Source organism: Mixophyes fleayi, chromosome 3 (assembly GCF_038048845.1).
Source record: "Mixophyes fleayi isolate aMixFle1 chromosome 3, aMixFle1.hap1, whole genome shotgun sequence".
Taxonomy (NCBI): Eukaryota; Metazoa; Chordata; class Amphibia; order Anura; family Limnodynastidae; genus Mixophyes; species Mixophyes fleayi.
The window spans coordinates 290,278,826-290,305,160 of NC_134404.1; the positions used below are offsets into that span (position 1 = coordinate 290,278,826).

The 26,335-nt window shown below is 42.5% G+C and overlaps 1 protein-coding gene across 1 annotated transcript in view; it reads left to right on the plus strand.

Moving 5' to 3' along the window:
* Positions 1-26,335, plus strand: part of ACSS1 (acyl-CoA synthetase short chain family member 1) — a 113,526-nt gene that overhangs the window by 13,419 nt on the left and 73,772 nt on the right. The window contains exon 2 of the mRNA XM_075203782.1: positions 16,909-17,005. Coding sequence (XP_075059883.1) covers positions 16,909-17,005 — 97 coding nt within the window. The remainder of the gene's footprint in view (positions 1-16,908; positions 17,006-26,335) is intronic.

Here is a 26,335-nt window from a genome sequence, read left to right on the forward strand (position 1 = left end):
CACATCCCTGACCACGATAAGATTTTGGGGAGTGAATGGGGCAGGGGAGGTGCCTATTGCCGTAGTCACCATACAGAAAGGGTGTGCCAAACTCAAACGCACACAGCCACGTCCTAATCAAGCTCTGGCCATCTCAAAGTTACTTGTTCTTCTGCCATATCTCTTGCTCCAGCTACAGGGTCGAAGTACCGAGTAGTACTGACAGTCTTGTATGTATGCTATAACATGTGTTTGCAATCATGATCAACTGTAAAAATGTATTTTATGTTCAGTAGACAATGGGATCATCCTAATAAATGTAGTTTATGGGAGGGGGGGGGAATTAAAAAAAACGTCTTTTTTTCACTGTTTGACTTTAGTATTAACAGGCAGCATTAATTATAAATATTTTTTCCCTGTGCAAATTTATATTTCACATAGGTATTAGACTACAACCGATTTAAACAGTGAGCATATTCTGAAATAGATTCCTTGATAAATTCTAAGCCATAATACCAAACACAATTTACACTCAGTATACATGCCTTGATAAATCAAGCCCCTTGTGTGTGTTGAATTGCAGCATAACAGAAATCTCTGCTTGATGTTTTGTGGTGTGTGTTGTCTGGGTGACCATTGTGCTAGTTACTGTATCTATTGTCTTGCATTGTCCTTGAATAGTTTCTATGTACTTCAGATAAATCATCTATGAAAATTAAAAACCTTAGATGGATATTACACAGCACATTATTACAGGCTGTTGAATAGAGACACTATATGGCAGTTCTCCTGTACTGAGGCTACTTTATAATTCCCATTTTAACTACGGGGTCAATTTATTAAGCTACAGTTGCAGGCTATAGAGATGTTTGCACTATATTCTAGAGACAGTTATAACAAAATGCAAATAATTGCCAAATTATTACCAGTCCCATGTAGATTTTTGTCCCTGAAAATATCTCTGTTTTTTCAATATTGACGAATAAAATTTCCCCTCTATCTAGTCCCTCCTCCAACCACCTCCCTCCTCCTAATTATACCCATGTTTGTATAGTATAGGGGCCAGATTCTCAAGCAGTGGAGATCACTATTCATTTTCCTATTTTCTCAGGTGGACCAGTCTATCACTGGATACATCTACTTAATAGTGTAATGCTACCACATTTGAACAGTTTGATGGACTTCATTGTGGCCTGGACACAAGGGGCCTGATTCATCAAGGCACGTATCTGCCGGTTTTGAGCGTATCGTGTGCAAAATCACTCTGCACATGCCCAGATCCAGTAGATACTGACGGTAACGCAGCCCTGTTCCGTGTGGCAGTACACGGAAAGGGCACTTACTACAGCCTACGAGAAAGGGGAGTGATCAAGGTGGGGAAGGGGCATTTTGCCATAGGCAATGTACAATAGTGGCGTGGCAACCACGTAGCAAGCTCTACGGCCATGGGAGTAAACTTGATTTTTGGCTGTATCTCTTGCTCCAGCTATGGGGCTATTCTACGTTTAGCTGGAAGTTCTAGACAATGTTAAAAATACTAATGCTATTAACCCTAGTGCTGCCATCCTACTGCTGGTTGCCACAAAATCAGGGCGAAAAAAGCGTGGAGTCCCCCCAATTTCACGAAAACCTGCACTAGGCAAACCAGGCACTATAGCAGGAGGACACGTAGCAGGGGGTCACCTTGCATAATGACAAACCAACCCCAGGCTGTTCAACACGGTGCTGGATTCCCTAGGGAGTGGGGTCTGCAAAAAAATTGTGCGGTCCCCCCTTTAAGAATACCCATCCCCATGCTGAAAACACTAGGGTTCTTCCTAAACTTCTGGGGCGGTGGGTGGGTGTAAAAAAAATAAAGAAAAAGTATAAAATACTATTTTACTTTGCGGAACTACAAGTCGCAGCCAGACCAGTTGGGACTGAAAAGAGCAGGTGGGTCCAGTGACTGTAATGCCGCCAGACCCACAGGCTACAGCAGACGCTAACAGGTACATACAGTACCTGCAGCGTCCTGTGTAGTAGAGCAGCCCTGCACCCAAATTCAACAGGGTACTAAGCCTAAATCTATGCGTTTAATACTAGCGCTCATAATGTGTGCCCTAATAAATCAGATGTTAAAGGTGTGGTATTGGTATGTTTGCTTGTCTTAGTGCCACTGGATGCCATATTTATTGAAAATTAGGTGGTATTTGATCTCAATTCTATCTCATTCCACAGATTAAAGCAAAGATTAAAACCTAAAAGGTGGGTGGCATTATAAAGAAGGTTATATAAGGTCACTGCCTGGAAGGCAGATAACAAGATAAGATAAGCACAATCATCCTCTGCTGCTATGAACATTCCGATTATCTGATTAGCTAGTAAGCAGGGTACACATGGACAAGCAGAGATCATCATCATCATTTATTTATATAGCGCCACTAATTCCGCAGCGCTGTACAGAGAACTCATTCACATGAGTCCCTGCCCCATTGGAGCTTACAGTCTAAATTCCCTAATATAGACACACGCTCACACACAGACACAGACAACAGACAGAGAGGGAGAGACTAGGGTCAATTTTGATAGCAGTCAATTAACCTACCAGTATGTTTTTGGAGTGTGGGAGGAAGCCAGAGCACCCGGAGGAAACCCACGCAAACACAGGGAGAACATACAAACTCCACACAGATAAGGCCATGGTTGGGAATTGAACTCATGACCCCAGTGCTTTAAAGCTAACCACTAGGCCACTGTGCTGCCCACATACAATAAGGTGGTCAGACTGTAGCCAAACACACCTTAAAAAGGATATTCTGCAAATGGAGAGAGTGAATAAGTTAGATATATTAATATACATATTACCCTATTATTTAGGCTGAAAATAAATCTCTGCATCAAATTCAACCGTTCATCCAGTGAAGTTAAAATGTAAATATACCTCGAATAGTTTATCATTGTGAGTTAGGTCTTCCAAATCTGTCTCTGCACTCTCTAAAGTTGCTGGAAATCCTTTTAAGGTGTGTTTGGCTAGGGTCTATCCACCTTATTGTATTCACTCGTTATCTCTGCTTGTCCATGTGTACCCCGTTTACTAGCTAATCAGATCATCAGTATACTCATAGCAGCTGGAGATGTTTGTGCTTAAGTCACACTTACCGATTTTTAAAACTGCGTCATTTAGGCTAGGTACACACTGCAAAATCTTTCCACCAGTTTGTTATCACTAACGATTTTTACAAACGACTGAAGTTCCAATCAGTCTGCTGATTCATGTGTACAAACTATACATGATTTACCTGCAGATCTGTGCTCTTCATCTTGTCCAAGAGCAATTCCTGTCACACTGATTATAACACACAAAATAAACTTTGACTTTTCCATAATGTCATTATAAATTTCATTAGGTTTGGTGATCTAAAACAAAATATTCAGTTTTAGAATGAACGGACAAATTATTCCACCTACAGCACTCTCTACATTTATTTGAACAAAATAAACTTTGACTTTTCCACAGTGTCATTATAAATTTCGTTAGCTTCTGTGACTCTACATACACACTACAGAATCAGGAGGCGGTTGGGACAAGATTTTTAAACAGGACGAACAATCAAATGAAACGATGAGTACGACTTTGGAACGACTCGTTTATTTTGTAAAAGCATACACACTAATGCGAGATCTGGTCATTTATCGGGTGTCTGGCCTGATAATTGGCTGAAAAACCTGTAGTACCTAGCATAAGCCCTGCCTCCACCAATACCTGGGAGAATGCTTACTCTTCCAGGAATCCAGGAGGACTCCCCAAAATTGGGAACTTCACAGAAATTTTGGGAGAGTAGGCAAGTATGGTTTATATTGTGGGAAGCAGTGATATGTCCATTTGTGTGATTGTGTAAGACACAGCAGAGTCATGATGTCAGCAGGGCAATGGAGGAAAGCAGCCATGAGAGTTAGGCTGGGTACACACTAAACAAGATTTCTCCGTTTGCAATATTATTAACGATTTTACCAACCATTAAAAAAAAAGTCCAGATCAGCATGCTGATTCATATGTACACACTAAACACATTTTACATGATTTACCTTCAGATCTGTGCTCTTCATCTGTCATAACCATCTGCTGAAAAGATTGTGACTCTGTACACTCCATAGAGATCTATAAACACTGCAGCTCATGAGTGCTTACATACTGCAGAACTGGAACAACATTGTTCCATCGCTGAATGACATTTTTAGTCTGGTTTGAAAATCAAAAGAAACGATACGATGTGCTGTGGAGTGGTATTCGGTCATCGTTGGAGTGTACACACTAATATGATATCGTCTCGAACGGTTGTTTATCATTTGATTGGCCTGATAATCAGCTGAAAACACTGTAGTGTGTTCCCAGGCTTAGAAAGCATCTACCATGTATGTAGGATGTACAGTATACATTGGCCTTGAGTCAAGGAGGTCACACAAAGTCCTCTGGACGACTGTGGCCCTTTCATTCTGTGGACATCTGCCACATATGAAGAAGTCCTCATTTGATAGCTCTACTCCTGCCTCACATAACCGGGCAGGAATCTATCCCTTATAGGGCATGACAGCCCAGTCTGAATTGGACTGCCAGGAATAAATAGTTCTTCCCTTAGAGCTCTGCAAAACCTCTGCCAGATTTACGGGCTTATTTAATATGATGCGGCGATAACAGTGATTTTCTATAATAAATCTATAATCACCACAATTTCTTATAAAATATCACCAGAGGAGCTGAGTAATACTCAGCTGCACGGCGATACTGGCTGGCAGAGGTAAGAGTAGTCTTACTGCTTTGCCAGCCACTCTTGGGTCCATCTGTACATGCACGCCCAGGCATTTCACATAACTGCTTAGTGGAACTGGAAGCCCTGACTTGGGTTTCCAGTTCCAGCAGTAAAAAAAGATAAAAATAAAAATAAGATGAAAAAAAAAATCTTAAAAATATAGCCTATATAAAAAACTTTTTTCTCTTTTAAGTAAATATAGCATTTTTTCTACTAGTTACCTCTGCTGTCACCATACTGCGATAGCAATAGCAATAGGAGAATTACTATCAAGTGATCCTCTGTCTGATGTTTGCAGCAATCAGTATCAATAAATATGAGAGCAAACTTGCCCACTCTCCCAGATGTCTGTGAGACTCCCAAATTCTAAGTAAGTCTCCCGGGAGAGGAGGTCATGTCCTGTATCCTGCCCTATTCCTAGTGGACAGAATGGGAGCCTCCGTGACATGATTTGCGGTGAATAGTGTCATTTTGGCCCCGCCCCCATGGCAGAATGATGCTTTCCCACGAATTCCAGTCCCGCCCCAATCCGTCCCCACACTTCTCTTCCCCTCTGGGATTTCACAGAGAGGAAAAGTAAAAAGCTGGCAAGTAGGTATGAGAGTAACATTTTTTTTGAATACTTCACAGGATATACATTCAGTGGAAAATTGTAAATCTTCAGCATAATCCATGATTAATATATGAGCCGGCTGAGAGCAATATAGGCCAATCTGCAAGTTTATAATAAGTAATGGTTAATGCTAATATAATTGCTACAAATGAAAAAAAAATGTTATTGAACATATTCTGGGACTCCGAACTGGGGTGGATGTAAGGGAGAATATGTATGAATATTGAAACACTAGACCACAATAAACAGATACCTGCATCTCCAATAATGATTGCATAATTGAATAAGTGGGTGCCATGTGCAGGCTAATTTTTAGTCATAAATTTGCAAATATGTGTTTGGGAATTAGTTCCTAGAATAGTGTGACATGGCTCAGAGAAGCTGTTTATATCAATGCATTTTGTTATGTCAAACTACCCAGGGGGGGCTGGTAGATAAAAGCCTGGATCCATTGTAACACCTTGTATCATTTATGGCAGGCCGCAAATGTGAAAGCCTTTGAAGATATCTCTTTCATGACAATGAAATCTAACAGATGTTTGGGAGGCCCCAGACATGCCGACTGCAGAGACAGGGTTATATGTTGACAAATTCAAGCTGAATAGGGTCACAGGAAAATATCATATAATGTTCTCCAATATCCTACTTACCAGAGGCATGTGTGGTATGCCGAGGAAGGGGAACTTATGACTTGTTGTGTGGCGGTAAAATCATGTTTGTATGTCATACTAGTAAAAAGTTAGGACAGGGTAGCAAAAACCTAACTTAGAAGGTTTTCTCCAGCAGAGTTATAAAACCCTAATTTGCATTCTACCAACCTAAGTTTTTGTTCACTTTTGGGAGTCAATTTGAAATTGAAGAGTGTCCCATTTTCCCTGCGTCTCCCAGCACCAGAAACTTGATTATAAGTGAGTTATCAATTCTGTGGTTTGTCCTTTCTATTTTATAAGAAACAATTGCATTATATTTGTACGCCTTTTATTACCTGTTTTATCTAAAGCATTGTGGATGTATTTTTCATATTAAATTACACTTAATAAGTTCAAGTCTCTTTGTTCTTACGAATTCACGCGACAATTTGGTCAAGACGCTACATAATTGAAACAAGGAGAACATTGAGGTTTATGTTACCTCTGATTAAAGTAAATTGTGCTAGATTAGTTCTAGGAAGAACCGAAGGCTTCCTAAATAAGAGTGTCAGCTCTTCTCAGAAAAAACCTTGGTGGTGGCATAGTTGGTACCGCAAAGCTAGTGTTTGGCATAGATAGGGAAGGATTTAATTATTTCAGACAGACCAGGTGGTTGTTTTTTGGTTAACCCTGTGTCACACACGCATTACGCAGGCTCAGGTGAGTGCTGTTCGTGACAGTGGGTATGAAAGAATAGACAATATCCCATTATAATATGGAGTATCTGTAATTCATATGTGAGAATCACTCATTCACAATAATAGAAGTTTCCAGTGAGATGTGAGTGTAACAAATTGCATAGATTGTTTGCACCTCTCATTCTAAGTAATTGAAGGATTATCATAACAGTATAATACTCCAGCTAAAGAAATAATAATAAAAAATATGAGAAATGTAAAATGAGTCCACACAGCGACCATTAGGTAGAATAATGTTAAAGGGCTCACTGTGTATGTTCCCATAAACCTCACATCAACCTTAAAATTCTAAACATTTTGCATGCAAATAAACACACGGAGAGATGTATAAGTTATTAAAAAATGCCAGAACTTTTATTATGATTAACTTTAACTAAAAGGGCACTGCGAAACAGCTCTCAAGCTGGTAACACTATATCACAAGTGGACTGGCGCAAACCGCCGTACGTCCACAACCACGGGGAACAAATTCCATCATAACTTGCGCTGAGTTGGCGTCAGAGTGACTGCCCCTTTAAAACTCACGCTGCCCTCCCTCACCGAGCCTGACAGGGACCCTCCTCACCGAAGGACCAAAAAGGGAGTTACTGGTGCCTCCTAGGGGACAGTGACCAACGACCAACTACCTGTGCGTCCACAAATCAGCCGCTGAACGCAGTGCCTTCCTACCGCAACATTAACCTAGAAATACTCACAACGAGGAGTGGGTGGGTGGGATCTCGTGCTGTGGAATGAGGCAGAACAGGAAGTACAGCCTACTATACCAATCAAGGTCCCTCCCACTGGAGCTCCCATTGGTCGGGCCCAACTCTATGTTAACCCCTTCAGGTAAGTGTTCAGCTTACTACAAACCCTGTCGCCCTTTAAGTGCGTTCGTCCTATGAAGCCTCACTTGTCATTTAATTCACCAACAATCTTATAACACTATTGTACATTAAAGATTTTACATGTCGCTGGACTGAAACCTGGGTTAGGAGATTGATTTTAATATTAATTACTAACATTCTTTTGTGAACTCTAGAGTGTCCCAGCATGAACTTTCTTTTTTCTTGCTCACTGGATTTTACACTAGGAAAACAGCTATACACCCAACACAGCATGAACCACTTAATACTATTTTCTGCCAAGAACATTCTTGTGGGTAAGCGAGTATTCATTTGTGCAAATACTCTGCCTATTCAGCCATATATTGCACAGATAACCGTCTCCACAAAATAATAGTAATATAATGCACAGAGAAGTATAATTTTCCAGCCATTTTGCCTACATAAGTCCCATGGTGAGCCCCAGTGTCAGCCACTTATTGCTCCATGACCTGGTGACAAAGCAGAACTGATTAGTTTTTTTTAATTATGTTCCAGAGCTGCCTAGCTGGAGTGGCATACTGAAGTTGGAGGAGAGCTGACATTAGAGTGGAGACTGAAGCAGGGCTCCAAAGCCTAGACTAGCTACAGTACTTTTGTAGCTGCTTCTTTGTGATAGCTTAAAAATTTTTAATTAAATGTAAAATACAACTAATGATTAAATCAGATTGTCATTGGTTAGACAATGCCATCAAATATGCTACAGTTACCTAAAAAACACTAAACCTAAAACAAAAATTCAGTTTATTAATGGATCTAGTGCTGGAGCTTTGACAAGTTGCTGGAGCAGCAGTTTAGATCAGCTTTTGAGAAGTCCCAGAGCTGGAGCTAAAGCTAAGAGTTTGCCCTGGCTCTGGAGCCAACCTGGAGTTGGAGCTGGGCTAAAGGAGCCAGTGTGGAACCAGAGATGGCAAACATGGAGCATAGCCCTGACTACTACAGTGTCAGCTGTGGGACTTTTAAGATTACTTCCACATCAAACAATTTGGCCACACAATTAGGCGTATATTTACTAAACTGCGGGTTTGAAATTAGTATTCTGTTCTGCACATAAGTTAAATACTGACTGTTTTTTCATGTAGCACACAAATATCAACTTTACATTTCAGTGTACAAATAAGCTATCAAGTATTTGTGTGCTGCATGAAAAAACAGTCAGTATTTAACTTATGTGCAAAACAGAAAACTAATTTGCACCCCTTGCATTGTAACATGGTTTTGTCCAGGAGACTTAAATAAGAAGTTTCTTAAGTTAAGATCCTAAATGAATCAGGCCCTAGGATCTTAAGGCTGTATACAGCGTCTTAACAGCTGAAGTGTTCTTCTGTTCAAGTAGGGAAAGTGTATTTCTAATTCACCATCAAATTTTTATGTATCAATACTAGTTAACTTAATTATATTTGTAACAAGCATGTATATATATATATATATATATATATTAGGGATGTGCACCGGCGACTTTTGAGGTCTCGTGTTTTGTGTTTTGGATCCGGATTTTCGTTATTTTTGAGGTTCGGATTTGTCTCGCAAAACACTTGACGAAAGGTCTCGGTTCGGATTTAAGGTATTGGATTCGGATTTTTTTTGAAAAAAACATAAAAAGTTTAAAAATCAAGTTTTTGGGCTTATTTTCACTCCTAGGCTATTATTAACCTCAATAACATTCAATAACAAGCATTTCCACTAATTTACAGTGTATTCTGAACACCTCACAATATAGTTATTAGTCCAAAACGTTGCAAAAAGGTATCTTTCTGGACTGCGTAGAGGAGTGGGTCACCACAATATATATTAAAAACCCTGAACTTTTATGATTCGCACCAATAATTGTACCTGGACTGCGTAGAGGAGTGGGTCACCACAATATCTTAAAAACCCTGAACTTTTATGATTCGCACCAATAATTGTACCTGGACTGCGTAGAGGAGTGGGTCACCACAATATCTTAAAAACCCTGAACTTTTATGATTCGCACCAATAATTGTACCTGGACTGCGTAGAGGAGTGGGTCACCACAATATCTTAAAAACCCTGAACTTTTATGATTCGCACCAATAATTGTACCTGGACTGCGTAGAGGAGTGGGTCACCACAATATCTTAAAAACCCTGAACTTTTATGATTCGCACCAATAATTGTACCTGGACTGCGTAGAGGAGTGGGTCACCACAAGATATATTAAAAACCCTGAACTTTTATGATTCGCACCAATAAATGTACCTGGACTGCGTAGAGGAGTGGGTCACCACAATATATTAAAAACCCTGAACTTTTATGATTCGCACCAATAATTGTACCTGGACTGCGTAGAGGAGTGGGTCACCACAATATATTAAAAACCCTGAACTTTTATGAATCGCACCAATAAATGTACCTGGACTGCCTAGAGGAGTGGGCACTGGGCACCACAATAAAATATATAAAAAACCTTCAACAGGTCTGCATTACACTACACATACGGCTGCTCCTCCATCCTCTCCATCATATACATGTTGGAGTTTTAGCGTGTGACAACCTCTTGTTTTTGATAATGTCAGTGCATTTTGAATATTTTTCAATTTGCCCCACACCACTGAATGTACTTTATCTATGATACGCATCTATCTATCTTGACTGCGTAGTGTGGTGGCCCCGGTACACAATTTGGTACCGAGGCCACAATATAATTAAAAAACCCTCCACGTGTCAGAATTCCACCAAACAAGTATCTGGACTGCGTAGTGGGGTGGCCCCGGTACCCAATTTGATACCGGGGCCACAATAAAATAAATACACCCTCCACGTGTCAGAATTCCACCAAACAAGTATCTGGACTGCGTAGTGGGGTGGCCCCGGTACCCAATTTGATACCGGGGCCACAATAAAATAAATACACCCTCCACGTGTCAGAATTCCACCAAACAAGTATCTGGACTGCGTAGTGGGGTGGCCCCGGTACCCAATTTGATACCGGGGCCACAATAAAATAAATACACCCTCCACGTGTCAGAATTCCACCAAACAAGTATCTGGACTGCGTAGTGGGGTGGCCCCGGTACCCAATTTGATACCGGGGCCACAATAAAATAAATACACCCTCCACGTGTCAGAATTCCACCAAACAAGTATCTGGACTGCGTAGTGGGGTGGCCCCGGTACCCAATTTGATACCGGGGCCACAATAAAATAAATACACCCTCCACGTGTCAGAATTCCACCAAACAAGTATCTGGACTGCGTAGTGGGGTGGCCCCGGTACCCAATTTGATACCGGGGCCACAATAAAATAAATACACCCTCCACGTGTCAGAATTCCACCAAACAAGTATCTTGACTGCGTAGTGTGGTGGCCCCGGTACACAATTTGGTACCGAGGCCACAATATAATTTAAAAACCCTCCACGTGTCGGAATTCCACCAAACAAGTATCTGGACTGCATAGTGGGGTGGCCCCGGTACCCAATTTGATACCGGGGCCACAATACCTCCTCCAAACATGCTACAGACAATTCGTCATTGACAGACCCCAGACAGACAGGGTCGTAGTGTTATTGTTTGACTTTGTAAACCCAAAAAAATGTCCCTGTTGCACTTGCACATAGTCGTGCAATGAAGACTGACTTTTTCATTTAAAGGCACGATCTTTAAAGTGTCAGAAAGAGAGAGAAGACACAGGAGAGGAGAGTTGTAGCTGGGGACCTGGGGTGGAAGCTCCCAGGCTCCCCCAGCATTGCCTGGAAGTCTGAGCGTGGTGACTGAGCCAGGGCAAGGAATGTGTGCCCTGGATGAGGGGGAGAACTCCATGCCACTATAGTGAACCCAAGAGAGAGGGGGACACTGCACATGGAAGAGGCCCTGGAGTGAGGGCTGCTACAAGAGGCATGGTAGCTGTAGTGTCAGATCCTGAGGCTGAGAGTACACAGAGTGACGTGTCAGAGCACAGGAGACATTATCCCCGCAGAGGAGGGATGAGCTGCAGTTGAGAGGTCTGTTGTTGAAATAGGACATGCACACTTTAACAAACCAATCATTTCAGCGACAGGGCCTACCAAACAACTTTGACTGAAATGATTGGTTTGTTTGGGCCCCCACACCAAAAAAGCTATTCATCTCTCCCTGTACAGACTAAACAGGCTCTACTGAGGCAAGATGTCGTCCTCATCCTCAACCTCTGATTCCTCTCCCCCTACAGTGTGTACTTCCTCCTCATCACACATTATCAATTCGTCCCCGCTGGACTCCACAACCACAGGTCCCTCTGTAGTATCTGGAGGGCAGTGCTGTACTTCATTGAGGAATTGATTATTCATTTTTATAAACATCATTTTTTCAACGTTGTGAGGAAGCAACCTCCTTCGCCGCTCACTGACCAGGTTCCCCGCTGCACTAAAAACTCTTTCCGAGTACACACTGGAGGGGGGACAACTCAGGTAAAATAGAGCCAGTTTGTACAGGGGCTTCCAAACTGCCTTTTTTTCCTGCCAGTAACAATATGGACTGTCTGACATGTCTACTTGGATGGTGTCAGCAAAGTAATCATCCACAATTTTTTCTATTGTCACAGCATCCAATGCAGCGAGAGTAGACATGTCTGCAATGGTTGGCAGGTCCTTCAGTCCGGACCAGATGTTATCAGCATCCCCGCCAGTGCCTCTTTTGGGAAAACTGAGCTTTTTCCTCGCAGCCATAGATGTGGAAGAAAATGAGGGTGGAGCTGTTGGCATGTCACGGTCCTCTTCAGAGGACAATCTCCTGACCAGCAGGTCTTTGCACCGCTGTAGATTTGTGTCCGCCGGAAACAGAGACACAACATACGCTTTAAACCGAGGATCGAGCACGGTGGCCAGAATGTATTCCTCTGACTTTAAAAGAGTGACCACCCTCGGATCCTGGCAAAGCGTACGAAGGGCTACATCCACAAGAGCTACATGCTTGCTGTAATCGCAATGGCTTACCAGCTCCTCCCTCACTTTCTCCAGCTGCTTCTGCAACAGCCTGATCAGGGGAATGACCTGACTCAAGCTGGCAGTGTCGGAACTGACTTCTCGTGTGGCAAGTTCAAATGGCTGCAGAACCTTGCACAACACGGAAATCAGTCTCCACTGCGCTTGACTCAGGCGCATCCCCACTCCTTTGCCTATGTCGTAGGTGGCTGTGTAGGCCTGAATGGCCTTTTGCTGCTCCTCCATCCTCTGCAGCATATAGAGGGTGGAGTTCCAGCGCGTCACAACCTCTTGTTTGAGGTGATGGCAGGGCAGGTTCAAGCTTTTTTGATGTGCCTCTAGTCTGCGGTAGGCACTGGCTGAATGCCGAAAGTGTCCAGCAATTTTGCGGGCCACCGCAAGCATCTCCTGCACACCCCTGTCACTCTTGAGGTAATGCTGCACCACCAAATTAATGGTGTGGGCAAAACATGGGACGTGCTGGAAATTGCCCATATTTAATGCCCGCACAATGTTACTGGCATTGTCTGACACCACAAATCCCCATGAGAGTCTAAGTGGGGTAAGCCACTGGGAGATAATTTCCCTCATTTTCTCTAATATGTTGTCAGCGTTGTGCCTCTTATTAAAGCCTGTAATGCACAATGTTGCCTGCCTTTGCATGAGCAGCCATTTTGTAGATGCTGCTACTGATGCAGCTGTTGCTGTTGCTGCGGAAGGGGATGCATCTACCCAGTGGGCTGTCACAGTCATATAGTCCTTCGTTTGCCCAGAACCACTTGTCCACATGTCCGTGGTTAAGTGGACAGTGGGTACAACCGCATTTTTAAGAGCACTGAGGACACTTGATCGTACTTCTCTGTACATTTTTGGTATCGCCTGCCTAGTGAAGTGGAATCTCGAGGGGATTTGGTACCGGGGACACAATACCTCCATCAACCCTCTAAATCCCACTCCACTGATGGCGGACACCGGGCGCACGTCTAACACCAACATTGCAGTTACAGCCGCAGTTATACGCTTTGCAATAGGGTGACTACTATCGTATTTGGTGGTCATGGCAAACGACTGTTGGACGGTCAATTGTTTGGTGAAAGACTTAGCGGTCTTACGACTTCCCCTCTGGGAAGATGACCGACTAACAGCAGCAACAGCAGCAGTGGCAGTAGTAGGCGTACCGCTGCAGGATTCCTCGGATGAATCCCGTATTGAGGAGGACTCAGTCTGGCTGCTGACTTGGGCTGCAGGACTGAATCTGATGGAGATTGTGGAGGAAGTTGACGAGGAGGGTGTTGCTGGTGTGTATCCAACTGGACCACGGGATTTAGGTGTCCCTGTACCGATGAGGGTCCTAGCCCCAGTTCCTGAACTAACCACTGAACTATGAAGGTTATTCAGGTGACGTATAAGGGAGGATGTTCCTAGGTGGGCAAGATCCTTACCCCTGCTTATTTGAGCTTTACATAAGCTACATATTGCCATACATTGGTTGTCTGGATTTGGATAAAAATAACTCCAGACCGAAGAGGTGCATTTTTTGGTCTTCTGACCAGGCATGACGATGGGCTTTTTCATCCCATGGACATCAGCTGTTTCCCCCCCTGGTGCCTCATTTACAATAACCACATCACCATCCTCATCATCAAGTTCCTCCACAGCGCCAGCTACATCATCAATAGCCTCCTCCCGAGCCACCTCTTCCCGTACAGTGATGGGAAGGTCAGGCTTGACAACCACCAACACCCTTGGACTCGCCTTGGGGATTTGTGATAATTTCTCTTTAGAAGGCAGAGTTGTTTGCTGTTTTGTTGCTGACAGCATAACTCTCTTCAATTTTTTGTAGGGGGGGGGAGGAGGAGGAGGGCTAAGATCCGTGGGTGAAGCTGAACCACTAGTCATGAACACGGGCCAGGGCCTAAGCCGTTCCTTGCCACTCCGTGTCGTAAATGGCATATTGGCAACTTTACGTTTCTCCTCAGATGATTTTAAGTTTCTCTTTTTGCTACTTTTTCTTAACTTGGGCTTTTTGGATTTTACATGCCCGGTACTACGAGATTGGGCATCGGGCTTGGAAGACGACGTTGATGGCATTTCATCGTCTATGTCATGACTAGTGGCAGCAGCTTCAGCATTAGGAGGAAGTGGGTCTTGATCTTTCCCTACTTTATCCTCCAAATTTTTGGTCTCCATTATATGTAGCACAAGATACTGCAGAATGTGTGAACTTGGTAATATTGCAGTACCAATGGACTTATACTGCTGGATTGGTTTTGCAAATTTGGTTATAATTATTATATATTTTTTTTTTTTTTAATTTTTTATTTTTTTTTACTTTTTTTTTATTTTTAAAAAACTTGGGAATAGTGGGGAAATAACTATGCCCTTAGAAGCACAGAGCACAGGACACAGCACCACTGGACTGAACAGGACACGGCACAGGACCCAGCAGCACTACGGAACTCAGCAGGACAGAGCACAGGACACAGCACCACTGGACTGATACTGCAGAATGTGTGAACTTGGTAATATTGCAGTACCAATGGACTTATAATGCTGGATTGGTTTTGCAAATTTGGTTATAATTATTATATTTATTTTTTTTTTTTAATTTTTTATTTTTTTTTACTTTTTTTTTATTTTTAAAAAACTTGGGAATAGTGGGGAAATAACTATGCCCTTAGAAGCACAGAGCACAGGACACAGCACCACTGGACTGAACAGGACACGGCACAGGACCCAGCAGCACTACGGAACTCAGCAGGACAGAGCACAGGACACAGCACCACTGGACTGATACTGCAGAATGTGTGAACTTGGTAATATTGCAGTACCAATGGACTTATAATGCTGGATTGGTTTTGCAAATTTGGTTATAATTATTATATATTTTTTTTTTTTTTAATTTTTTATTATTTTTTACTTTTTTTTTATTTTTTAAAAACTTGGGAATAATGGGGAAATAACTATGCCCTTAGAAGCACAGAGCACAGGACACAGCACCACTGGACTGAACAGGACACGGCACAGGACCCAGCAGCACTACGGAACTCAGCAGGACAGAGCACAGGACACAGCACCACTGGACTGATACTGCAGAATGTGTAAACTTTGTAATATTGCAGTACCACTGGACTTTTACTGCTGAATGTGTGAACTTGGTAATATTGCAGTACCAATGGGCTTATACTGCAGGATTGGTTGTGAAAATTTTGTGGTAATTAAAAAATATTAAAGTAGTTTTTGGTATTTTTTAAAAAAACTTTTTTTTATTTTTTTAAACACAGGGGAATATTGGGGAAATAACTATGCCCTTAGAAGCACAGAGCACAGGACACAGCACCACTGGACTGAACAGGACACAGCACAGGACCCAGCAGCACCACTGACCTCAGAAGGACAGAGCACAGCACACAGCACCACTGGACTGATACTGCAGAACACAGCACAGCACAGCACAGCACAGCACAGCACAGCACAGCACAGCACTAAACAGCACAGCACTAAACAGCACTAAACAGCACAGCACTAAACAGCACAGAACTAAACAGCACAGAACTAAACAGCACAGAACTAAACAGCACAGAACTAAACAGCACAGAGGACCACCTAACACACCCTCCCTCTACCCTGATCAATGCCCGAGTGAAGATGGCGGCGACTAGCGGGGAATTTATAGGATCCGAGTATCGCGAGATCCGACAACGGGATTATGAGTCAGAGCCTCAGTTTCACTTTTGAATTTGGCGCCAATACCCGGATCTGTCTCGGATCCGACTCGGATCCGCAACGTTCGGGTGGGCTCGGATTTCAGAAATCCGAGCGCGCTCATCCCTAATATATATATATATATATTTAGACACAAGACTATGGGCTGAGTGCTTTCATACAGGTCATGAGCTCCAAGGGGACTTCTAATTTCCTTTTTTTTCTGTTGTGGTAACAGGTACATTATTCCCTAAATAGAAGTTTCAAATTGAAGCAGAGTTTGTTGCTTATTTTTTCTGGCTTTACGTTTAATAACAGTTGTGCATTCCATCACTGCGCACTTTGAATCTTTTTAAAGTGAAATCATTATTCTCCAAATATCAGCAATGACATCAATACTCAACAAATATAAATATATATTTTACAAGCTGTTTTACATATATTCATATCACTTTGGTTTATATATACTTTATAGGCTTTTGAATGTATTAAGTTACATAACTCCAGTTGCTATAGTAATTACAGAAATGCGTATTGATGAATTTAGAATTGTTGCTACATAGAAAAGTTCCAGTGGAAATAATTGTTGTACATATCTCTTTGTAAATACACTGTATACATACTAAAGCCAAAGCCTATGTTCCCTCTACAGTGAATTGCCTAGACAAGCATGTCCATCAGTGTCCAGAGAGAGTTGCATTGATCTGGGAAAGGGATGAACCAGGGACCCACGTTAACATCACATACAGGTAGGATATTTAATTAATAAATTGAAATGATATCATATAAATATTTATACAAACAGTGCATATAACCTCAAATTTACTGTAAATTATATATATATATATATATATATATATATATATATATATATATATATATATATCAATATATACACAGATAGGAGGATGAAATGGCGCCAATATAGGTAGTGTTAGCTGGTAACAATCACCCAGACAGTCAATAATTGCTGATATGCAGAGTATGAATCTTAGCAAGCTGGTACAGTCATTATTCAACAGCTTCCAGATACTCCAACTATATACCGAAATGCAGACAGAGAAAAACAAAAGATGTAGTTGCAAAGGCACCCGTGATGTACAGTAAATAATAGGTGGCAGCGTACCAAGTAGATATAAATAAACAGCTTATCTGTGTCAGAATAATCTGAACGTAGTCTCCAAACAGCCAAGTGAGTCAGGAACCGATGTGTAAACTGCTTGTGAAGATATATTATATCTGGATCATCAACCCCAGCAAATTCACTGCTTGCAAACTCCACTCAGCCTATCAGGCTCAGCATCTGTAGTAGAGTCTTATAGTTGTTCTTAAAGTGGTCCGGCAGAGTGAGTAAAAAAAAGGTCCAGCCTGCTCCTGTAGCCTAAATGATTTTCTCATGTATACGTGACTCTAGTATTCTCTTGGATATGGCAGACAGGAGATAAACCTCCAGCGAGTAGTCAGACGTTTGTCGAGTCAGTACACAAGCAGTGTATTCAGAAGTTTGTTGGATCGGTACACAATCAGGGTATTCACAGGAGGAGTATTCTGCCTGCTCAGCTCCTGCTACACTTCCTTGCATCTGTGAATACCCTGATTGTGTACCGATCCAACAAACTTCTGAATACACTGCTTGTGTACTGACTCGACAAACGTCTGACTACTCGCTGGAGGTTTATCTCCTGTCTGCCATATCCAAGAGAATACTAGAGTCACGTATACATGAGAAAATCATTTAGGCTACAGGAGCAGGCTGGACCTTTTTTTTACTCACTCTGCCGGACCACTTTAAGAACAACTATAAGACTCTACTACAGATGCTGAGCCTGATAGGCTGAGTGGAGTTTGCAAGCAGTGAATTTGCTGGGGTTGATGATCCAGATATAATATATCTTCACAAGCAGTTTACACATCGGTTCCTGACTCACTTGGCTGTTTGGAGACTACGTTCAGATTATTCTGACACAGATAAGCTGTTTATTTATATCTACTTGGTACGCTGCCACCTATTATTTACTGTACATCACGGGTGCCTTTGCAACTACATCTTTTGTTTTTCTCTGTCTGCATTTCGGTATATAGTTGGAGTATCTGGAAGCTGTTGAATAATGACTGTACCAGCTTGCTAAGATTCATACTCTGCATATCAGCAATTATTGACTGTCTGGGTGATTGTTACCAGCTAACACTACCTATATTGGCGCCATTTCATCCTCCTATCTGTGTATATATTGATTTATTCATTATCGGAGTACCATCCGTAATCTGGGAGGGAGGCTGCCTTATCTTATGAAGAAAGTGTTTTCCTATATTGGATATTTATTAATTTCTACTCACATATTCTGTGTTTGAGCGCCACGTTTTAATCTATCTGCTGCTTTATATATATATATATATATATATATATATATATATATATATATATATGTATATATATACTGTCTCCTGGACCAAGAGAATTGTGCATTACCTGATTCTAGTTGTAAACTTCCATGTTTAGCCTGCTCAGAATATGCGATATTGGATTGCTTGGTTGGTAGCACTGCCACATCAAACACATCATCATCACCTATTTATATAGCGCCACTATTTCCGCAGCGCTGTACAGAGCACTCACTCACTTCAGTCCCTGCCCCATTGGAGCTTACAGTCTAAATTCCCTAACACACACACATACACACACTATGGTCAATTTGATAGCAGCCAATTAACCTACTAGTATGTTTTTGGAGTGTGGGAGGAAACCGGAGCACCCGGAGGAAACACACGCAAACACGTACTGAACACACGCACACACACTATCTCTTGTTCAATAAGTAATGCCACAAGAATATGTGTAATTTTTGTGGAAATGGAATTGTGTGTTACAACCATATAGTTTCTTTTTAAGTAACTTCTGGGAAGTATAAATATCCATGAGTATTAATTAGTGTGTGAACATCAAATGTACTGGCACCAACATGCTCACTGTGCTCCTAAGGAACTAGAGTGCAACATCATCACATTGTATGAAGTCTACTAGCTTTTAGGAAACCAGCTTTGAAAACACACAAATTTAGTGTCACAAGATCTTCAGCCCATAGGACAGCCCATACCCAAGACTGGTACAGTTATATATGATGGGTTGGCGTGTGTGCCCTGGAAGCCCTGCCCACCCTGGTTCTCACTAATGTGATGTGGAGGTGGGGCAGCATCTTCTACTCTTGGGAGTGTGGTGTGACATCATAGCCCAGCACCGCGCTCACGGCCCATTATCAACATGTCTGAGACCGGCACATAGTGAGGGGGCTCTGCAGTGAAAATAAAGACACTATATGAGTGGTGTTATAACACTCATTCATTGTTTTAGGTGCCCCCTGAACCTTGGTGCCCGAGCTCTGACAGAGTATCTCTTTAACCCTCAACCACATTTTGTAATGAGATTATTAGTTTAAAATCCTGTAGTATGTATGTATAAAAGTACCAGTTACAATTCACCCCTCTGCTGTGACATAAATGACTGATACTATACCAAAAGTCTTTCACCAACTAATCTATTTAAAATTATAAGATATCTTTCAGTAAATGAGAAAGTAAAACATGGACTGCTCACATTTGAAAATAATGTATATCCTGTGTTAGTATTACACATTACAACAGATCTGCTTTCGTCATGTAGCTTACTTCTTCCCTTTGTCACTGAAGCAGTCCTTATACTCCACAATTTACATTTCTCCTATGTTTATACACAAAGATCCAGACTAGTCATAATTAGGGATGAGCGCACTCGGATTTATGAAATCCGAGCCCACCCGAACGTTGCGGATCCGAGTCGGATCCGAGACAGATCCGGGTATTGGCGCCAAATTCAAAAGTGAAACTGAGGCTCTGACTCATAATCCCGTTGTCGGATCTCGCGATACTCGGATCCTATAAATTCCCCGCTAGTCGCCGCCATCTTCACTCGGGCATTGATCAGGGTAGAGGGAGGGTGTGTTAGGTGGTCCTCTGTGCTGTTTAGTTCTGTGCTGTTTAGTTCTGTGCTGTTTAGTTCTGTGCTGTTTAGTTCTGTGCTGTGCTGTGCTGTGCTGTGCTGTGCTGTGTTCTGCAGTATCAGTCCAGTGGTGCTGTGTGCTGTGCTCTGTCCTTCTGAGGTCAGTGGTGCTGCTGGGTCCTGTGCTGTGTCCTGTTCAGTCCAGTGGTGCTGTGTCCTGTGCTCTGTGCTTCTAAGGGCATAGTTATTTCCCCAATATTCCCCTGTGTTTAAAAAAATAAAAAAAAGTTTTTTTAAAAAATACCAAAAACTACTTTAATATTTTTTAATTACCACAAAATTTGCACAACCAATCCTGCAGTATAAGCCCATTGGTACTGCAATATTACCAAGTTCACACATTCAGCAGTAAAAGTCCAGTGGTACTGCAATATTACAAAGTTTACACATTCTGCAGTATCAGTCCAGTGGTGCTGTGTCCTGTGCTCTGTCCTGCTGAGTTCCGTAGTGCTGCTGGGTCCTGTGCCGTGTCCTGTTCAGTCCAGTGGTGCTGTGTCCTGTGCTCTGTGCTTCTAAGGGCATAGTTATTTCCCCATTATTCCCAAGTTTTTAAAAAATAAAAAAAAAGTAAAAAAAAATAAAAAATTAAAAAAAAAAAAAATATATAATAATTATAACCAAATTTGCAAAACCAATCCAGCATTATAAGTCCATTGGTACTGCAATATTACCAAGTTCACACATTCTGCAGTATCAGTCCAGTGGTGCTGTGTCCTGTGCTCTGTCCTGCTGAGTTCCGTAGTGCTGCTGGGTCCTGTGCCGTGTCCTGTTCAGTCCAGTGGTGCTGTGTCCTGTGCTCTGTGCTTCTAAGGGCATAGTTATTTCCCCACTATTCCCAAGTTTTTTAAAAATAAAAAAAAAGTAAAAAAAAATAAAAAATTAAAAAAAAAAAAAATATATAATAATTATAACCAAATTTGCAAAACCAATCCAGCATTATAATTTATAAGTCCATTGGTACTGCAATATTACCAAGTTCACACATTCTGCAGTATCAGTCCAGTGGTGCTGTGTCCTGTGCTCTGTCCTGCTGAGTTCCGTAGTGCTGCTGGGTCCTGTGCCGTGTCCTGTTCAGTCCAGTGGTGCTGTGTCCTGTGCTCTGTGCTTCTAAGGGCATAGTTATTTCCCCACTATTCCCAAGTTTTTTAAAAATAAAAAAAAAGTAAAAAAAAATAAAAAATTTGAAAAAAAAAAAATATATAATAATTATAACCAAATTTGCAAAACCAATCCAGCAGTATAAGTCCATTGGTACTGCAATATTACCAAGTTCACACATTCTGCAGTATCTTGTGCTACATATAATGGAGACCAAAAATTTGGAGGATAAAGTAGGGAAAGATCAAGACCCACTTCCTCCTAATGCTGAAGCTGCTGCCACTAGTCATGACATAGACGATGAAATGCCATCAACGTCGTCTTCCAAGCCCGATGCCCAATCTCGTAGTACCGGGCATGTAAAATCCAAAAAGCCCAAGTTAAGAAAAAGTAGCAAAAAGAGAAACTTAAAATCATCTGAGGAGAAACGTAAAGTTGCCAATATGCCATTTACGACACGGAGTGGCAAGGAACGGCTTAGGCCCTGGCCCGTTTTCATGACTAGTGGTTCAGCTTCACCCACGGATCTTAGCCCTCCTCCTCCTCCCCCCCCCTACAAAAAATTGAAGAGAGTTATGCTGTCAGCAACAAAACAGCAAACAACTCTGCCTTCTAAAGAGAAATTATCACAAATCCCCAAGGCGAGTCCAAGGGTGTTGGTGGTTGTCAAGCCTGACCTTCCCATCACTGTACGGGAAGAGGTGGCTCGGGAGGAGGCTATTGATGATGTAGCTGGCGCTGTGGAGGAACTTGATGATGAGGATGGTGATGTGGTTATTGTAAATGAGGCACCAGGGGGGGAAACAGCTGATGTCCATGGGATGAAAAAGCCCATCGTCATGCCTGGTCAGAAGACCAAAAAATGCACCTCTTCGGTCTGGAGTTATTTTTATCCAAATCCAGACAACCAATGTATGGCAATATGTAGCTTATGTAAAGCTCAAATAAGCAGGGGTAAGGATCTTGCCCACCTAGGAACATCCTCCCTTATACGTCACCTGAATAACCTTCATAGTTCAGTGGTTAGTTCAGGAACTGGGGCTAGGACCCTCATCGGTACAGGGACACCTAAATCCCGTGGTCCAGTTGGATACACACCAGCAACACCCTCCTCGTCAACTTCCTCCACAATCTCCATCAGATTCAGTCCTGCAGCCCAAGTCAGCAGCCAGACTGAGTCCTCCTCAATACGGGATTCATCCGAGGAATCCTGCAGCGGTACGCCTACTACTGCCACTGCTGCTGTTGCTGCTGTTAGTCGGTCATCTTCCCAGAGGGGAAGTCGTAAGACCGCTAAGTCTTTCACAAAACAATTGACCGTCCAACAGTCGTTTGCCATGACCACCAAATACGATAGTAGTCACCCTATTGCAAAGCGTATAACTGCGGCTGTAACTGCAATGTTGGTGTTAGACGTGCGCCCGGTGTCCGCCATCAGTGGAGTGGGATTTAGAGGGTTGATGGAGGTATTGTGTCCCCGGTACCAAATCCCCTCGAGATTCCACTTCACTAGGCAGGCGATACCAAAAATGTACAGAGAAGTACGATCAAGTGTCCTCAGTGCTCTTAAAAATGCGGTTGTACCCACTGTCCACTTAACCACGGACATGTGGACAAGTGGTTCTGGGCAAACGAAGGACTATATGACTGTGACAGCCCACTGGGTAGATGCATCCCCTTCCGCAGCAACAGCAACAGCTGCATCAGTAGCAGCATCTACAAAATGGCTGCTCATGCAAAGGCAGGCAACATTGTGCATTACAGGCTTTAATAAGAGGCACAACGCTGACAACATATTAGAGAAAATGAGGGAAATTATCTCCCAGTGGCTTACCCCACTTAGACTCTCATGGGGATTTGTGGTGTCAGACAATGCCAGTAACATTGTGCGGGCATTAAATATGGGCAATTTCCAGCACGTCCCATGTTTTGCCCACACCATTAATTTGGTGGTGCAGCATTACCTCAAGAGTGACAGGGGTGTGCAGGAGATGCTTGCGGTGGCGCGCAAAATTGCTGGACACTTTCGGCATTCAGCCAGTGCCTACCGCAGACTAGAGGCACATCAAAAAAGCATGAACCTGCCCTGCCATCACCTCAAACAAGAGGTTGTGACGCGCTGGAACTCCACCCTCTATATGCTGCAGAGGATGGAGGAGCAGCAAAAGGCCATTCAGGCCTACACAGCCACCTACGACATAGGCAAAGGAGTGGGGATGCGCCTCAGTCAAGCGCAGTGGAGACTGATTTCCGTGTTGTGCAAGGTTCTGCAGCCATTTGAACTTGCCACACGAGAAGTCAGTTCCGACACTGCCAGCTTGAGTCAGGTCATTCCCCTGATCAGGCTGTTGCAGAAGCAGCTGGAGAAAGTGAGGGAGGAGCTGGTAAGCCATTGCGATTACACCAAGCATGTAGCTCTTGTGGATGTAGCCCTTCGTACGCTTTGCCAGGATCCGAGGGTGGTCACTCTTTTAAAGTCAGAGGAATACATTCTGGCCACCGTGCTCGATCCTCGGTTTAAAGCGTATGTTGTGTCTCTGTTTCCGGCGGACACAAGACTACAGCGGTGCAAAGACCTGCTGGTCAGGAGATTGTCCTCTGAAGAGGACCGTGACATGCCAACAGCTCCACCCTCATTTTCTTCCACATCTATGGCTGCGAGGAAAAAGCTCAGTTTTCCCAAAAGAGGCACTGGCGGGGATGCTGATAACATCTGGTCCGGACTGAAGGACCTGCCAACCATTGCAGACATGTCTACTCTCGCTGCATTGGATGCTGTCACAATAGAAAAAATTGTGGATGATTACTTTGCTGACACCATCCAAGTAGACATGTCAGACAGTCCATATTGTTACTGGCAGGAAAAAAAGGCAGTTTGGAAGCCCCTGTACAAACTGGCTCTATTTTACCTGAGTTGTCCCCCCTCCAGTGTGTACTCGGAAAGAGTTTTTAGTGCAGCGGGGAACCTGGTCAGTGAGCGGCGAAGGAGGTTGCTTCCTCACAACGTTGAAAAAATGATGTTTATAAAAATGAATAATCAATTCCTCAATGAAGTACAGCACTGCCCTCCAGATACTACAGAGGGACCTGTGGTTGTGGAGTCCAGCGGGGACGAATTGATAATGTGTGATGAGGAGGAAGTACACACTGTAGGGGGAGAGGAATCAGAGGTTGAGGATGAGGACGACATCTTGCCTCAGTAGAGCCTGTTTAGTCTGTACAGGGAGAGATGAATAGCTTTTTTGGTGTGGGGGCCCAAACAAACCAATCATTTCAGCCAAAGTTGTTTGGTAGGCCCTGTCGCTGAAATGATTGGTTTGTTAAAGTGTGCATGTCCTATTTCAACAACATAAGGGTGGGTGTGAGGGCCCAAGGACAATTCCATCTTGGAACTTTTTTTTTTGCATTATATGACCAAGCAACAGTCGTTTGCCATGTTCAAAAAGTAAAACCAAATGTAAAAAAATTCAAGAAATTAAACCAAAAGTAAAATGCCGTGTCATAATTTAAAACAAGAGGTATTGACGTGCTCTAAAACTACTGTATTGTTGTTTATATTTTATAAACACTACACTTGAAAGCTTGAGTCTTTCAATAGAAAAGTAACTGTCCATTGCACGAATATTTGCAACAGGGACAATTTTAGGGTTAAGAAAGTCAACTAATAATAACACTTCGACGCTGTGTGTCTTTATAAACACTACACTTGGAAGTTGGAGGAGGTATTGTGGCCCCGGCACCAAATTTACTACCGGGGCCACTCCACTGTGCAGTCCATATTTAGGTGTATCAGATATTAAACAACGGTGACAGTTGATGCCCAATTTTTTAATTATATTGTGGCCTCGGTACCAAATTGTGTACCGGGGCCACCCCACTACGCAGTCCAGATACTTGTTTGGTGGAATTCAGACCAGTTGAGGGTTTTATTATTATATTGTGTGGACCACTCTATCTATACCACACTACAACTCTATACCACTCTATTTCCTACTTTAATTCTATTTCATACTTTAATTCTATTTCCTACTTTAATTCTATTACTAATTAATTACCATAAAGAGGAACAAAATAAACCAATTTTACCAAAAGTATAATATGACTTAGACTTACAAACACTACACTTTAAAGATCGTGCCTTTAAATGAAAAAGTCAGTCTTCATTGCACGACTATGTGCAACAGGGACATTTTTTTGGGTTTACAAAGTCAAACAATAACACTTCGACCCTGTCTGTCTGGGGTCTCTCAATGACGAATTGTCTGTACCATGTTTGGAGGAGGTATTGTGGCCCCGGTATCAAATTGGGTACCGGGGCCACCCCACTATGCAGTCCAGATACTTTTTTGGTGGAATTCAGACACGTGGAGGGTTTTTTAATTATATTGTGGCCTCGGTACCAAATTGTGTACCGGGGCCACCACACTACGCAGTCAAGATAGATAGATGCGTATTGCGTATCATAGATAAAGTACATTCAGTGGTGTGGGGCAAATTGAAAAATATTCAAAATGCACTGACATTATCAAAAACAAGAGGTTGTCACACGCTAAAACTCCAACATGTATATGATGGAGAGGATGGAGGAGCAGCCGTATGTGTAGTGTAATGCAGATCTGTTGAAGGTTTTTTATATATTTTATTGTGGTGCCCAGTGCCCACTCCTCTACGCAGTCCAGGTACAATTATTAGTGCGAATCATAAAAGTTCAGGGTTTTTAAGATATTGTGGTGACCCACTCCTCTACGCAGTCCAGGTACAATTATTGGTGCGAATCATAAAAGTTCAGGGTTTTTAATATATATTGTGGTGACCCACTCCTCTACGCAGTCCAGGTACAATTATTGGTGCGAATCATAAAAGTTCAGGGTTTTTAATATATATTGTGGTGACCCACTCCTCTACGCAGTCCAGGTACAATTATTGGTGCGAATCATAAAAGTTCAGG